Raw genomic sequence first — 15,793 nt, forward strand, 5'->3', positions numbered from 1 at the left:
ATAAATAGTTTATAAAAAAAGAGTAGACAGAACAATTTTATATGCAATTCTCTTTAAGTTTCTGTCTTCTCTGAGGTAAAAACTCTACATTTCCCCATCTTGTCTCTGGACCACACAAGTCAGGACACTGTCAGTAGAAAACACAACTCAACAGAGTAAGAACATTACCATGCCCCATAAACGCACGCACAAGCACCTGAGTGGGCACTGAGCTTCCCTGCTGCCTACACTGTACGATGATGGATTTCTGTCCACACCCTCAGCTTCCTACTTATGCTGTGTATGTTTGGAACTCTCTTAAGACTGGCCTGTCCTATAACTTCCAGAAGTCTGCTCTTGGCAATTAGTTCAGGCCTTTCACAAAGGAAGGTAATCTAGGTGAGGACTGGTTACTCTTCAACATATTACCCTTCTCCTTCAGTACTGAGGAACACATTCAAGGAGATGAGCCATTATTCCCTCCTGGATACCAGGCCATTACCCAACGTGTACAAGACTAATGTGTTACTGTGACAAGAAATGGGGCACTGTGGCCAGGTGGTGTCAATGAACACCTTTAGTCACAGAACTTCGGGAGGCAGAGACAGGTGCATCTCTGTGAGTTCGAGGCCAGCCTGGTCTACAAGAGCTAGTTCCAGGACAGGCTCCAAAGCAACAAAGAGAAACCCTGTCTCGAAAAGAAAAAAACAAAACAAAAAATAAAGCAAAGCAAAACAAGCAAACAAACAAAAGGAATGTGGCAATGCTAGCAATACTCCATGCAAAACTGAGAAGCCTCCAGAAAGCACACCATACAATGGCTACATAGTAAGCACGAACATGAGCTATCAGAACCACCAAACAGACAAACACCATTGGGGAGAATGAGATAGGGATGTTCATTCAGTCAGGTACCTCAGAACCATGATATAAGTGGAAAACCCTGAAACACTAGCAGTTAATGATGTAAGTAGCTCATTTATTTCCAAGCTCAGAGGTAATGTGCAAAACAGATTTAATGCACACTTAACATTATGCACCTCGCCAGGCAGTGGTGGCGCATGTCTTTATTCCTAGCACTCATGAGGCAGAAAACCTGTCTTTGAAAACCCAAACCAAACAAACCAATAAAATAAAAATTTAATTTTCCAGTTGTGGTGGCGCCTGCTGGTAGGATTTGCTGAAGGTGGCAGAGGCAGGAGGATCATGAGTTTAAGGGCAGCCTGGTCTACAGAGTGAGTTTCAGGACAGCCAGGGCTACACAGAGAAACCCCGTCTCAAAAAACAAAACAAAAAAACAACAAAAACTCAAATTTAATTTATTTTTGTGTTATGTACATAGGTGTCTTGCTTGCATGCATGTCTGTGTGCTGTGAGCACACCTGAGACCTGCAGAGGTCAGGAGAGGGTTTTGGACCCCTGGGACTAGAACTACAAACAGTTGTTAGTGTAGGTGGTGGGAACTGAACCCAGGTTCTCTGAAGAGAAGCCAGGACTCTTTATGCACTGAGCTGTCTCTTCAACCTTCACTTATCACTTAAATGATAAAAACTAAAGAATTTCAAAGAGATTAGATCAGATATCAGAGCATCTGGTAACATCTCATACCTTAGAGGCTAATAGCCTGAATGTAATCAGAAAATATCAGGGCAGAAGAAAGCCAGCAAATGAATTGTGACTGCCATGACTCTGAATTAGAAACAGAAAAGGCAGACAAAACTGTAGGCATCATTTTTAAGACTTTATCTTTCTCATGCAACAATCAAAAGCAAGGGTAGGGCACAGCCAATTTTCACAGAAGCTCACAGTAGGAGGTGGAGCCAGCCATTTTCTGTGTGCCAGGCTATCTGCCTCTTTCAACTCAGTCTCAAGGTTGTCCTTTATTCTACAAAGTATGTGGTTTTATACAGACCTGAAAACCTTACCACACTAACAAACCCTCCTCCAGAAGAGTTCACTATTGTGTAAGCAAAGGTCAATTGTCTCTAAAATGAGGCCTCAGGCCTCAGTCTACCCAGAATCAAGCTGCACTCACCTGCAGCCTGCCGGTGTAATCTAGCTTCTCTCTCTATGCTGAAAGGGTCTTTAGGAGCTTCGAGAAGGTCCCAGGATGGCCACACAGAAGCTCCTGGCCATCTTTTTGAAGCACTGGTTGGAGAGGGAGTAACTGCAGCAAGAGCAGCTTGTTCTTGGTCCATTCGGGACCCAACTCCCATCTTTAGAGGGTCTCTGGGACCATTCCCCGTCATAGAAAGGAAGGGCAGAGGAGGGGAAATGCGAAGGCTTGACTAGAGGAGGAAAAAGGAAGACACGAGTTTTAAAAGACAGTTTTGTTATAAAGTAATAATCATAACAAAATCTTAGAAGTATTTAACATTTATAACTTAATATATGTTCTATTATGTCTTCCTATCCATTTTTAAGATTAGTTATAGACTATAATATAACTAAAATTCCATCTCTCCACATAGACCTTTTTTCTTGCCAGAGAGTTCTCATAACAATTTTAATGAATTTATCACATTTTATTCAGGAGACAAACAACAGCCTACTGATCCAGTTCCCTATGGTTAAACGACTTTTTCTCTGATGGCTCTATGCTCTATTAGAAATGTATTTATTTGAACATGTTATACTATATATTTATACTAAATAGTGAAATTCTAAGTGTCAAAGAATATATTAAAATTTGTTGACAGAATATTTTCTGTAAATACAAAAACTTTTATTTCCTCTTTTGTGTTAGCTTTGTCTCTTTCCAAATTAATTCTTAGGTGGGTATCTGAAAAAAAAATTGTATTTGTCAGTCATGAGGTAAATTCTCAAGATGAGTACTATCTAAGAACAAGCACCTCATGTGAACCAATCTTACAGGGAAGTAAAGGAGCTGACTGAAGCTGTCTTTCTAGAAACTAGTCTGGACAGATTACATGAGTAGGCAATGGGAATACTAATGCCAGTGTTCGTAGTCCAGGACAGTGCAAAAAGAAGATAGGGTGGGTTCTAAAAGCCAGGAATGGGAAACCACAGAGATAAGAAGATAAGAAATTTTGCTTAGAGCATTTGGTGACAGAAAAGCAAGGTTGGGATGGCACCTTAAAAGTTGGATCTTATTTCAGAAAATTGTTTCATTGCCTCTTCCCCCTTGAAGACTCTCATGTAATTACTTCTACCGTCTAACTATACTGTCTATGCTCGTCTATATATGCCATTATACCATCCTCCCCACCCACTCTAATCCATGTTCTGACTAATTAGCATGGAGACTACACATATCACACATGGCTGTAGGTAAGGAACACAGGAGATATAAATTTGATGATAGTTTCAGACTGAGTTGGCATGGATCAGTGTACAAATATAGGAGCTCAAGTCAAATTCTGTTTAAAATCCCAGTGTTCACTATTAATTGTGAATTAAGATCATTTATTAAAATACCACTTATAAAATTTGGGATATTATACACAGAGGTATATAAGGAATATCGTTTAAAAGCTAAAAAGGAAGCATTCATGTATTTCAAGAAATAAAACACTGCCAAGATGTTCTTGTTTACAACTGTTCTCTAATAGCTCTTGGAGTAACAAGTCCTAAAATGTATTGTTCACGGACATTCAAAGTGCCCTTGAATTTGCTAAGGATGAATGGCTATAAAGAGGGTGCCTTATGATCTTCTCGCTCGCATGCATCCTGGTGGACGGGTACTGTTTCAAGCTCTAGACAGACACTGCAGCATCTTTCCCCCTAGGACACACAAACAACTCCACCTCCACACCCCCCCATTCCTGAGCATGTTACATACAATCAAATCTGAGAGATGATCTGATCCAGAGCTGAAGCCACTCGTGTCTGAGTCAGAGGGGCTGCTAGAACGGGAGTCCAGGATGGGCCGGGTGTCCAGGCGAGATCCTCTAACTGAGGGTGCTGGGAACTTGTCCAAGTCAGACCCAAGGGGATCCAGAGACAGGAAGCTCAAGGGGGTTTTTCCTAGGACATTTCCCAGTGGATTTTGGAGCATGCTTAATACTAGGATGACAAAAAAAATAAATAAAAATAAAAAACCAAAAAAGACAAAGAGAGAAAAGAAAAAAAGAAAAAGGAATGCTCATGACCTCTTAATTTTATTTCCAGACAAGAGCCCTTTCCTTTTCTCCTATAGTCACCCAAGGCAGGATCAACTGCTGAGACCATTTCAGAAACACAGACCATAATGTACAAATAACTGGTGGTTTGGGAGGCCTGGCCACCCAGTTCTAAATAGAAATTACAGGATGACGGAACTCCAGAGCTCCTGCTGCTAAAGTAGCAGCAAAACTGTTCTCTCTCTGACACCAGGCTTAAGGAACAGTACTATCACCTGAGATTTTTGTCATTGGGGACCCTGGGTACAGCTGCTGTTAATGACTGGATACACCTGTAGTACAACTTAAGAAGTCAAAATCATATTCCTTTACTGGCTAGAGTGTGTTTTTTAGAGTCCCACCCTTTCTAGTAAACAAAGAATTACATGTAACCCACCATAGACTAATATAGCAAACATTAGCATGTCCCATCTGAGAAGTTCTCTTCTGAGAACTTCTAACATGTACAAATTTTCTATGCAGCCCCAAATTTCAAGTATTTAGGATGGAAGCAAACTGATTTCAAAGTCCACTATCTGAGGAAACAAACCTGGTATGAAAACCCTGGTCTGAAAATCCCTTCAGATGGTTGTTAACCATGAGAAGCTCACCTGGAGGGTTCTTTCTTCTCACTGGCATCTTGGGTGAAATACCAACTATTTCACAACAGTGCTCCCCGGGGTCAATAGTCAGACAGCAGATGAAAAGTGCTCAGCAAAAATTCCCAACACAATAAACAAATACCTAACATCAAAAAATAAAATAAAATAAAATAAAATAAAATAAAAAGCCTGATGTGGCACAGCACACCTGAGAGCTCCAGGACAGCCTGGGATATGGCCTCAAAAAAAAAATAAGAAAGGAAGGAAGGGAGGGAGGGAGGGAGAAGGGGAGGGAGGGAGGGACGGAGGGGGAGGGGAGGGGAGGAAGAGAGGAAGGGAGGGGAGGAAGGAAGGGGGCGAGGAAGGAAGGGAGGGAGGGAGGGAGGGAGGGAGGGAAGGAGAAAGAGATGAGAAAAAGAGAAAGGAAGGAAAAGTAATGAGGGACCAGAAAGAAATACATTCTTTATCCACAAGAACAAAAAATAAAAGGGCTTCACTATGAAGTTTGGACTCATCAATAGGAAGAGAGAAGTTTTAATTCGACTTTTTACTCATATGAAGAATAAAGACAACATGTTTTAGATGACAGAGTAGAGACAACAAGCAGCAGACAACTAGAGCAGCAGCCAACTCTCAAGCCACAAGCAATAGAGAGAGCTAAATGGAGTGAAGTCTTCTGAAACCTCAAAGCCCAGCCAAGTGGCATACTTCTTCCAGCAAGGTTGCACATCCTAATCCTCCTCAAGCAGCCAAATTAGGGTATTCAAACCAATTCAAGTACCAGAGACTTCTGGGGCTATCTCACTCAAACCACCACACCATCCATCTCTCAAGATGAACCCAAATAACAGAAGTGCTCAATAAACAGTGAGTATAACTGCCCCACTTCAGCTCTGACTGGGAATGAATGAAAACAGGCCATCCAAAGCTGGTTTCTTCCCAGACCTTCAAGTGGCAGGAACAAACCCCTGCAAGTCTGGAATCCAAGTCAAGACATCACTTGGGGGTACTAGACAACTGTCATTTGTGACAGAACATGCACACAAGATTCAAAACAGTATTATCCTGATTGGGCTGACCTACTATCCTCAGATATACATATGACTTGTTTTCACCCTAGAAAAAGACATAGTGAGTGTGTGTATTCTAAGTCTCTTATTTCCTAAATGCAAGCAATATTGTGGATGTATTTATCCAACTGTTATTCTATAATGGTAAAAATGCTTATATTTAAAAATGTCATTCCCCTCAGCAGTGACAGGTCCTTTCACATCTTAACCAATACCAGTCTTTTTTTCTTTTTGTTTTTCAAAACAGGGTTTCTCTGTGTAGCAGTCCTGGCTGTCCTGGAACTCTCTCTATATACAATTGTCTTTTAATACTACTATTGTTACTGTTATTGCTAGGGTATATGTATTATGTGATATATGAGGGGGGACACATGCTGTGTGTGACAAATGGTAGTGTATGTGTGTGTATGATGTACATGTGGGTACACATGCCATGACATCTAAGAACAACTTTGTGGTTCTCTCCTTCCAACTTTATGTGGATTCTAAGGATCGATTTCAGGACACCAGGCTTGGGTGACAAGTGCCTTTACCCTTAGACACCTCACCAGTCTCTGGTCAGTCGTTCTTATTTTAGTACGTGTACCATCTATGGTTCTCAGGGAGTCAAACATAATTTCACAAAGGAGCTAGTTTATTATTTTGCTTTTCAGGGGAACATTCTCTCACCTTAGGCCTTTCAAAGTGGTTTTCAAGTACTATATCACTTTAACTGTATACTGGAACTAAATGTCTCAAAATGCTTAGATTCTGACACCATCACAAAAAAATCCTTGATAAACTTCACGTAATCTTTGTCTTATCAAACTCCTGTTTGAAATAACTGAAAGTCATCCAAGTTCCTGAGTCTATGCTTCAAATTAGCAAGAGACAAGCAAATTTTAGCTTTTTCCCTGGTCTTGCAAAGCCTGGCAAAATAATATTGTTAAATTTACAGATCATTATGCTTCTCAGTTACTGAAATGGTATTAATGCCCCCACAGCCATGGTTCTCAGTCTCCCTAATGCTGCATCCCTTATAATACAGGTCTTCATGTTGGGGTAATTCCAGTCATAAGATTAGTTTTGTTGCTACTTCATAATTGCAATTTTGCTATTGTTATGAATTGTAAGGTAAATATCTGTGTCTTCTGATGGTACTAGGTGACCCCAGTGCAATGGTTGTTTAATTTCTAAAGGGGCTGTAACAGAGGTTGAGAACTGTTGCCCTAGAGGGCCACTTCCTTCTTCACATTTTACAAAAACAAGCTTAGGGTGTCAACAATGAGTGGACAATCAAATATATATATATATATATATATAAAAGAGGGGTTGGCAGATGACTTGAAGTTAAGCACTGGCTGCTCTTGCAGAAGACCTAGGTTCAGTTCCCAGGACCCATCTGTAACTCCAGTTCCAGGGGATCTGATAGCTTTTTCTGACCTCTGTGGACACCAAACATGGATGTAATACACATATATGCATGCAGGAAAAATACACATATAAAATAAAAAAATCATAAAAGAGCCAACTATGATAATAAAAACAACTTGGTTCTTCCTGGTGTTGAAAGAATCTGAGTCGGGGAAGTATGTCCAAGTAGACAAGGAGGAAGGAAAGAATGATGCTGAGTAAGTGAGGGGAGAAAATAACTAGGTGCTGCCTGGCAAAAAAGTACCTTAAAAGTTTCAGATCAACCCCTCCCTAAGGATTTATGTGCAATTGATAGAGGAGTAACATTTTCTTCAGCAATGGAACCACTGGTAAACTAAGGTGGCCATATCCTGTAAACTATCCTAATGGAACGTATTAGGTGTCTATCTGTCTGTCTCTGTCTCTCTCACACACACAAATCTTTTTTAAATTTTTTTTATTTTTTTATAAATAAATCATAAAATAATTTGGGGTTGTGCAAAAAGCCTCTGGCTTCCACTATCCCCAAAGGCTAAGAATGTCATCAGGTAACATCTAAAGTCTGTAGCAGACAACTTTTGGCTCTGCTATAATTTGTCTACCTAGCATTTCAACCAGTTCATTTATTTATTTATTTGAGACAAGGTCTCAACTATGTAGCACTGGCTGGCTTGGAACTGTCCAAGTATATATGGCTGGCCTCAAACTAGTGATCTTCCTGTCTCTGATGGACAAGTGTTCAGATTAAAGCATGTATCACTACAACTGGCTATCACTGGTGTGTCTTTAAGGTGCCTTAACTTATGACTTTCTTTTGTTTTGATGATATAAAAATTTCATCAGAATGTTACCAGAGAATGTATTTGGGGTGACCTGAATCTGCATTCCCAAACCATAGTCATTCATTCATACTGGGCTCTAAAATACCTCTATTTCCTTTGAGGTCAGACCTGTTATTGCATCATCATATAGCACAAAGCAATATGCACAGGAAGGAAGGAAGGAAGGAAGGAAGGAAGGAAGGAAGGAAGGAGGGAGGGAGGGAGGGAGGGAGGGAGGGAGGGAGGGCGGGCGGGCAGGCAGGCAGGCAGGCAGGCAGGCAAGACTGGAGAGATGTCTCAGCAGTTAAGAACATTGACTGCTCTCCCAGATGACCTGGATTCAATTCCCAGCATCCACATGGCAGCTCACAACTGTCTGTAACCCAGTTGCAGGGGATGTGATATCTCAACACAGACAAACATGTAGGCAAAACATTAATGACATAAAATAAATTTAAAAATGTCCACGAGAATGGCTGGACTAATGGGGTCATATCTAGAGACACTAAGGACAAGAATTGGCTATGGGAGCTATGCATTTACCTAAAGTGATTTTGTTTTGTTTTTTAAATGGATGGGAAAGAATCAAAAACCAACATGGTAGCCATTAAAAGTGACTACTCATTCACTCCAGTTTATATTCACTTGTATTGACACATGTTTCACTAGCTACAAATTCTATCTATCTCAGCTAACAAACGGTCTGTTGGTATCTTGGTGCTCTTGCAAATTAACATATCAACAACAGGAATTGTACCTATGGAAATCTATAGAGATCTACCACGAGGACTGGCGTGGTGGCATATTCCTTTAATCCCAGTCCTTGGAGCCCAGGCAGGTCCATTTCTCTGGGTTCAAGGACAGTTTGATCTACAAGCAAGCTCTAAGCCAGTCAAAGCTATACAGTGAGACCCAGTCTAAAACAACAACAACACAGAAATCCTCCACTATGTAACAAGCCTATCTGAATAGAAAACGGCCTACCACACTAGTGAACTCCACTTTCTCCAGAGATGGTCAGTCGTCTATTTTATGATCTGGACCAAGTTCAGTCAAGTTCTTACTAATAGCAACTTTTCCATGTACTGAAAAATTAACCACATGTCAGAAGTATGGGTAGCTATGAATCTTTGCCTAAATTCTAAAATGTATTAGCCCATCTTAACAAAGAAAACTAGTTTTGAGGTTAGCAATGCACATGTATACAGTGGCAGAACAAAGTCTGATATTTCTGACTCCCAAGTTCCATCTTCTGAAGTGCATCACTCACTAACTACGTTATAAGGCATTGTCAGGACCTCATGTCTCCTTATTTTCATGTCCTTGGCACACCTCCTTTTTGTTCAAATCATTTAAGATCATTAACCACAGATGGGCAATCTCACTTACCAGAAGTGCAGGGGACCTAAAAGAGAGGTCTCAAGACTTAGTTATGGTCATTGTAAGAACTCACTAAAATGCATCTTAGATACTACTTGAGGTCTGAATCAGAAACTGCAGTTTAACAAGATGCCTGTAAGATCTGCATATATACATTAAAGCTTTGAAAACTGCAAAGAAAAAAAAACAGGTTTCTTACTTTAAGTTTCTAATTCCTCCCCTTACTACACCCAAACATGCTTCATAAGAAATAATTTTACCTTAAAGATTGGAGCTTATAAATAAAACTCTTACAGCATAACTGGAGACTAACACTGAAGGACGTAGGAAGCCAAAGTGACTATACAGGACATTTCACAAAGAGTCTAATTTCTAAAAGCACTGTGTGGGAGTGGAGGAAGAATCAGAGAGGCAGAGAAACACAGTACCATGAACAATAAAGAATATTTTAAAAAATGACAAGGAATAAAATACTTTTAGGAAAGTAATGGCCAGAACTAGCTGCATGTTGTAAAAAGCTCACACTGAACAGAAACAAAGAGAGCTAAGGCCTACTGCTTCAGGTAGATAAGTTTAAAAAAGGCAAGACAGGTGCTGCAAAAGACAGCTCAGACATTACAGAATAAGGTTGCACATACACAAAAAGGCATTATTGTATCACTGGGCAAAGGACAAATCTATAATATAAAAACAGTTTAATTAAGTGAATAAATCTGCTTTAAACTGCCCAAAGTTCATTACTATTTTGTTATAGACAAATCTAGGTAAACACACTTATATTTTTTTTATTTTTTCAAGACAGGGTTTCTCTGTGGCTTTGGAGCCTGTCCTGGAGCTAGCTCGGTAGACCAGGCTGGTCTCGAACTCACAGAGATCTGCCTGCCTCTGCCTCCCGAGTGCTGGGATTAAAGGCGTGCGCCACCATCACCCGGCCACACTTATATTTTTAATGGAGCAAATGCACAGCTGATGAAGCAATGGGGATAGAACGAATGTAAATAATAGGCAAGAATCTGAATTGAGCTGGTTTGAGGTCTCTTTTAGGCCACAGAATGAGCCAAGTTTCTGGAAACTGTGACCCAAAGTCAGATGCCCTTAAGTAACCTGACTGTCCCTTTACAACCCATTCTGGCAGAAGGTTCCAACTCATTAATGCCATTTCAGAGAAGAGACTAAATCAGCAGTAATATTTTTAGACTGATTTTTAACTTTCCCCACTTTCAACCTTCTCTCTATGCCAGGTCCCTGGATTTTCAGCTGAGTCATTGTTGGAATTTCTGAAGCCTCACTCTCTAAGAGTCTAAAAGTGCCCAGATCTAATGGCAGCACTGGAACAGCAGCAGGGACTGGCACTGGATGCCTGTATAGCAAGACATACCTTTCAGCTCAAGCTCACAGCTGAAGTGGGATTGGGTTCAGGACGTCATCATCAAATGCTTTTTATCTGGTTAAGAGTAGTCACAGATAATCTAGACCAGGAGCCATTTTTTCCAACCTAAAACAAAGCTGGTGTACTGGAAGTCTTTCCTAATGTACCCTTAGTTCTAAAGACTGCTTGTAGAGAACTCAAGCAGATTTGAACCCAGAAAGTCCATCTTCCACATAGAAGCCTAACCCATTTTTGAACGCTGCCTCATAAACACTGTTAAAAAAAGGTTGGGAGAGCAGAGAAAAATGCCAAAGACATTTGCGCCATCTCAGGCTGATCTAACTAGTGGATCATTGGGGAGGTCTGTAAATGACACAACACAGGGAACATTCCATTCAGCTCCTTAACAGTACAGAAACTAAAGATGGTGACCAGGTTTAATCCCATGAGACTTCTAAAAGAGAATCAGAATAGACAGGACATGTCCTCTGGCATCCTTAGGCTGAGCATCTCACTTGCCCACTGGGCTTCTGTACAAAGTGGTCATTAAGAGTTCTTTTCTCAGGCCCTCAGGTAGATTCAAAGTCATTCACTCTCCTGCTGAACACTGCTGCACAGAGGAGTCATAGGGGACGACAGAAAGACAAATCCAGTGGGTGGCTAAGCAGGTGGGAACTGTCTGTCGGGCAACCTCACCTTAAGAGATTTCATCAAGAGAGCACGTCACCTTTGGCTACATAGCCCCTGCACTACATGAGGTTAAAGTCTGATGTCTAACATAGTAAGGTTCTTGTTACAAGAACGGGGTTTCACAAGAAGAACATGAGTTTCAGAACAAAAGACACCAGGTTTGGGATGCTGAGCCTACTAATAGGTAGGTCACTTTGGGCATTTTGCAACTTCTGTGAGCCTTTCTCATCATCTGTGCAAGCATTAAAATCATGTGGTGTGCTAGCATTAAAAAAAAAAATCAATATAAGGTAGCTATTTGTTACTCCATTCCCTATCCCAGGATACCAAGGAAGCATCTGCAACTGTGACATTCTATTAAAGGACTTATCCTTTGATAGTCATGGTAATTTTCTTTTAAAAAATTTTCAAATTCCATTTATTTCTTCTACATGTGTGTGTAGGTCAGAAAACAACTTTTGGGAGTTGGCTCTCTTCTTCTACGATGTGGGTCCCGGGGATTAAGCTCAGTTGTCAGGCTTGGTGGCAAGCACCCTTTCCTGCTGAGCCAACTTATCAGCCCTAGAGATTCTTAATGACAGTGATTTTATCCTATCCATTGATGCAGCTTCAGTGCCCTAAACAGGTCCTGGTATACAGCTGGTGCTTAATGTCTACTGAGTGAATTTATACTCGAGATTTTCTGTCATGAGCCCTACTCTCCAACCTTGCCCAATGCACTGTCAAATACTTCAAAGTGGTAAAGTCTGTGAGTTTTGAGGCTAAAACTTAGTGGAGAAAGTAAAACTGACCAGAATCTAAGCAATAAGCTTACACCCAGGTTCCACACAGATACAGTAGGATACCAAGCTGCTTTCAAGTATAACTACGATTTCCTAAAGCTACTGAACTATCTCCTCCCTGCCTCAAGAAACTGAGTAGTCGGCTTTCAGAAGGGAAGGCAGTGTGGGCACTGGAATGTGGGCTGAGTGTTCCTGCATTACTGGCAAGGGTGCACGATCTGGAACTGCAGCTGGTTGGTGGGAGTGCTCCATCCTACTCTAGGAGATGGCACCCTCATATGGGCTTTCCACGAAGGCACAAAGCTTAGGGAAAGCAGGCTACCATCACAGCTCCTAAAGGAAAACACAGCACGGAGATGAGGGATGGGTGTGTCTTTGAGCCCCAGAAAGCAAGAGATTACTCATGGTAACCTTGCCCTCACAGGCAGAACATTATACTGGGGCCAGTCTCAGATCTTCAAAAATTCAGAAGTTCAGACTGCATTCCTTCCCCGATTCACAAAATGATGTAATATTTATCACTAAAGTGCTGAGATGGAAAGTGAAGAAAACACCCCCCCCTGAGACCAACAGCTGTAAGACGAGGTTCTTTAGAGAGTAGGAAAGCTGAGAGAACTATGCCTAGACCCAACTTTTCTTCTTTTCTTGCTTTCATGAGACAAGGTCCTGCAGTTACACTGCGCAGCTCATTCCTGAGCAATCACCTCACTGTTTAGTTGTTAGAGCAGGCTCTAAAAGTCTCAAGATGGACACATCTAAACTTCTATGGGCCTGAAGTTTTATTTCAGAAGCTAATTTTGCAGCTAAGAGAAATAAGAGCCAAAGAAGGGCCACACCCCAATCTGATGCCAGCACAAATCAGACACTGATGACCACACACAGGTGCTCATCTCTCCTGTGAGTTCTTCTTTTGCTCAGATCCTGTGGGAGTAAAGAAAGGACAAGGCTTGTTTCAAAGAACAGATAAAGAAACATAATGTGGCCTCTAAAGCAAAGGACACTGAATGGTGACACATGTCCTGGTCTAGGAGACAGGATAGTGATCAACCTTTCCAAAAAAGCTGGCGTTAGATAAAAAACAGGTGGCACTCAAGATAACTCTACCTTCAAGAGATCCTACCCACAAGCCAATTAAAAGAAAAAAAAAAAATCAACCTTCCTCTTCTCCAAAGCATTTTACCAAAGTAAATGGGCATTAAAATGTCTAACAGATATTAAGAGTCCCAGACTCTGCAAAGCATTGTAAAAACAAAACAAAACCAAAAGGGGAAAAAAAACCCCAAACAAACAAAAAACACCTGCATCAAATAGGGTGGAGGCCAGAGAAATCAACATAGCAGCACCTTGCTGTCAGGACTGCTGGTCCTAGACTGGGGAGAGGTTATCCGAAAGGACAGCAGCTTAGTGTGCGCCACTGCCAGCAGCAACGGCAGTGCCTACAGGTACCCCAGTCCCCCATTTCCCCTTTTCCTACAGAAGCTGCTAATACTTTTGTATTATTACACAATTTAAAGTAAAATATATTAATCTTGAGTAATACTGTAGCATTTAAGTTTGCGATTCTTCCTGGACAATCTTAAGGTTTTCATCAGGTCAATATTCCCCTATGTATCACAAGAAGGGAATAAACATGCAATGGGAAGGTCTCACCAGAAGTAGTTCAAAGGTATGTCAAGAACTCCCTGTAATCCGTTCTCAATAATTCGAAACCCAGAAGACAAGGGATACTAAAGGGAAGTGGCCCCTCATCTATTAGTAACCTTCAACAAACAGACAAGGCAGGGCTGGAGGAGAGGAGAAGACCACCTACCTCCTCCTCTTCTCTATAAATGGGAGTTACCCTACCCTCTTCCTAGTCAGCCCCTTTCCAGGATTGATGCTCTTAACCTAATGTTAATGCAATCCTAATATTAATTCAAATAAAATTGCTCAGATAATCATCTTTGCTATGACTCAGGGCTACCCAACTGTCACATATAGCTCTCCAGTTTTAAAACCACTGAACAGAATCTGGTCATCCAGCCATCAGTCTCTTAAGTCCCCTCCCCCACCTAAAAGTGTTTTGCTTCATCATCTCTAAGAGGCCTGGGCACCAGGGGCTTAGATGGATCATATCTGCAAAAGGCTGTAACCTTGGAGACCCTTGTCAGGGCCACCTCAGGTGTAGACTAATAACTCCAGGGAATTTGCCAGGGCAAGTTAGAAAAGCTGCATCTGCCTTTGCCAGCAGCGATCTGTCTTGCAACACTCACAGCTACCATCACTTGCAAAATAGCGTGTATATAGGGGAGTGATGCAAAGGGGGAACAGAACAACTGTTGCTTTGGTATCTTAGCTCACTACCCCACTTGCCCCCCTCCTCCAGCCAGTCGTCCCATTCCCTTGCACTCACCCGACTGTGTGCTGCTCTGGACTGAAGAGTCAGAGTCCTGAGTGCTCCAGGGTCGGTCCCAGCCAGTCAGACTGAGTGACTGCAGGCCAAGGCACAAGCCATTTGCATCTGGAAGGCCACGGGAAGATTCTTGCGCAGAGGTGGGAAAAAGCATCCTGCTTGTAACTGCTTCTTCAGAGTCCTGGAAGTCTGCTTTGGAGAGAACAGCAAAACAAACCCCTAGAGTTAAGGGTTGTTTCCTCTCAACACTATCAACAATAAATATCACCAATAATAGTTTCCCCCAGGTTCAGAGGCAAGACATCCAAGCTGGCTGGATGCTGCAGCTGCTGCCTCTGTACTTCTGCAGGCGTTCAAACAAGAATAGTTGCCATATAGCCCCTTCCCCCCACCCCCCCACCCCATCCCATCTGCATTACAGACTAGGTAGCATGTGATCAGGCTGCTGATGCTTCCCGCTGCCAGTGACATCAGTCGGCAGAATCAGTCGGCAGAGCCTAGCGATGGAGAACCGCATCATCTCTCACAGAACGGGGGAGGAGCAGGAGGGGACTGGGAGGAGACTTGCCTCCAAGGGAAAGAGAGAACGGGAGCTACTTGGAATAGTCCGATGCAATATGGTTAATTCAAGGCAGCGCCCTCCCTCCAGTCTCGGCAATGGTGGCCAGGTGGTCCTCTAGCACAGCTGAAGTCTACTCTGCTGATAGCAAAGCTAAAGGCAAAGCAATGTAGATTGCTTGCTTGTACTGTTCTGCCCTCCTGCCACTCCCTGTCTCCCTCTGCTCTCCACCCCAAATCCCCAAACACTCCAGTCCTGGACTCTCTCCAGCTGCTGGCTCAAACCCTGGCTTTGCAGCCCAATATGAAGCTTCCGAATTCTGCTAACAAAAATAAATAAGTAAATAAATAGGATCTATGTGCTCCAAGTGGCCTCTGAGCAGCACCCTGACATAGCAGTGTTTACAACTGAGGAATGAGATAACCATCAGAAAAACAATGTATATTTGGACCCTGGGGAACAACACCTGGTGCTCTGGGATTGTCTGGAGCAGCTTATCACAGATAAAAGGGGACAGCTTGGGGAGGGAGGGGGTCGTGGTTTATCAGGCAGTTCCAGGTACAGCTCACAGGGTCTGGCCCATAGCTCACTTATCAGAGGGCGATCTGGATAATCTATTTTACCAACAGGATAATC

General features: G+C 42.1%; 1 protein-coding gene across 11 annotated transcripts in view; it reads right to left on the reverse strand.

The window, feature by feature from the left end:
- The window catches only part of Cpeb1 (cytoplasmic polyadenylation element binding protein 1), a 104,855-nt gene that overhangs the window by 11,231 nt on the left and 77,831 nt on the right, over window positions 1-15,793 (reverse strand). For 5 of the 11 annotated variants that reach the window (XM_075953326.1, XM_075953325.1, XM_075953327.1 and 2 more), the window contains exons 3-5: window positions 14,599-14,790; window positions 3,782-4,005; window positions 2,015-2,267 (exon numbers count right to left, since the gene is read on the reverse strand). In XM_075953326.1, the coding sequence (XP_075809441.1) occupies window positions 2,015-2,267; window positions 3,782-4,005; window positions 14,599-14,752 (631 nt within the window). In that variant the 5' untranslated portion in view covers window positions 14,753-14,790. Of the gene's footprint in view, window positions 1-2,014; window positions 2,268-3,781; window positions 4,006-14,598; window positions 14,791-15,021; window positions 15,139-15,793 lie in introns of those variants that run through there. The other 6 variants (XM_075953330.1, XM_075953328.1, XM_075953329.1 and 3 more) reach the window with 2 other exon arrangements.

This window comes from Microtus pennsylvanicus, chromosome 18, assembly GCF_037038515.1.
Source record: "Microtus pennsylvanicus isolate mMicPen1 chromosome 18, mMicPen1.hap1, whole genome shotgun sequence".
NCBI lineage: Eukaryota > Metazoa > Chordata > Mammalia > Rodentia > Cricetidae > Microtus > Microtus pennsylvanicus.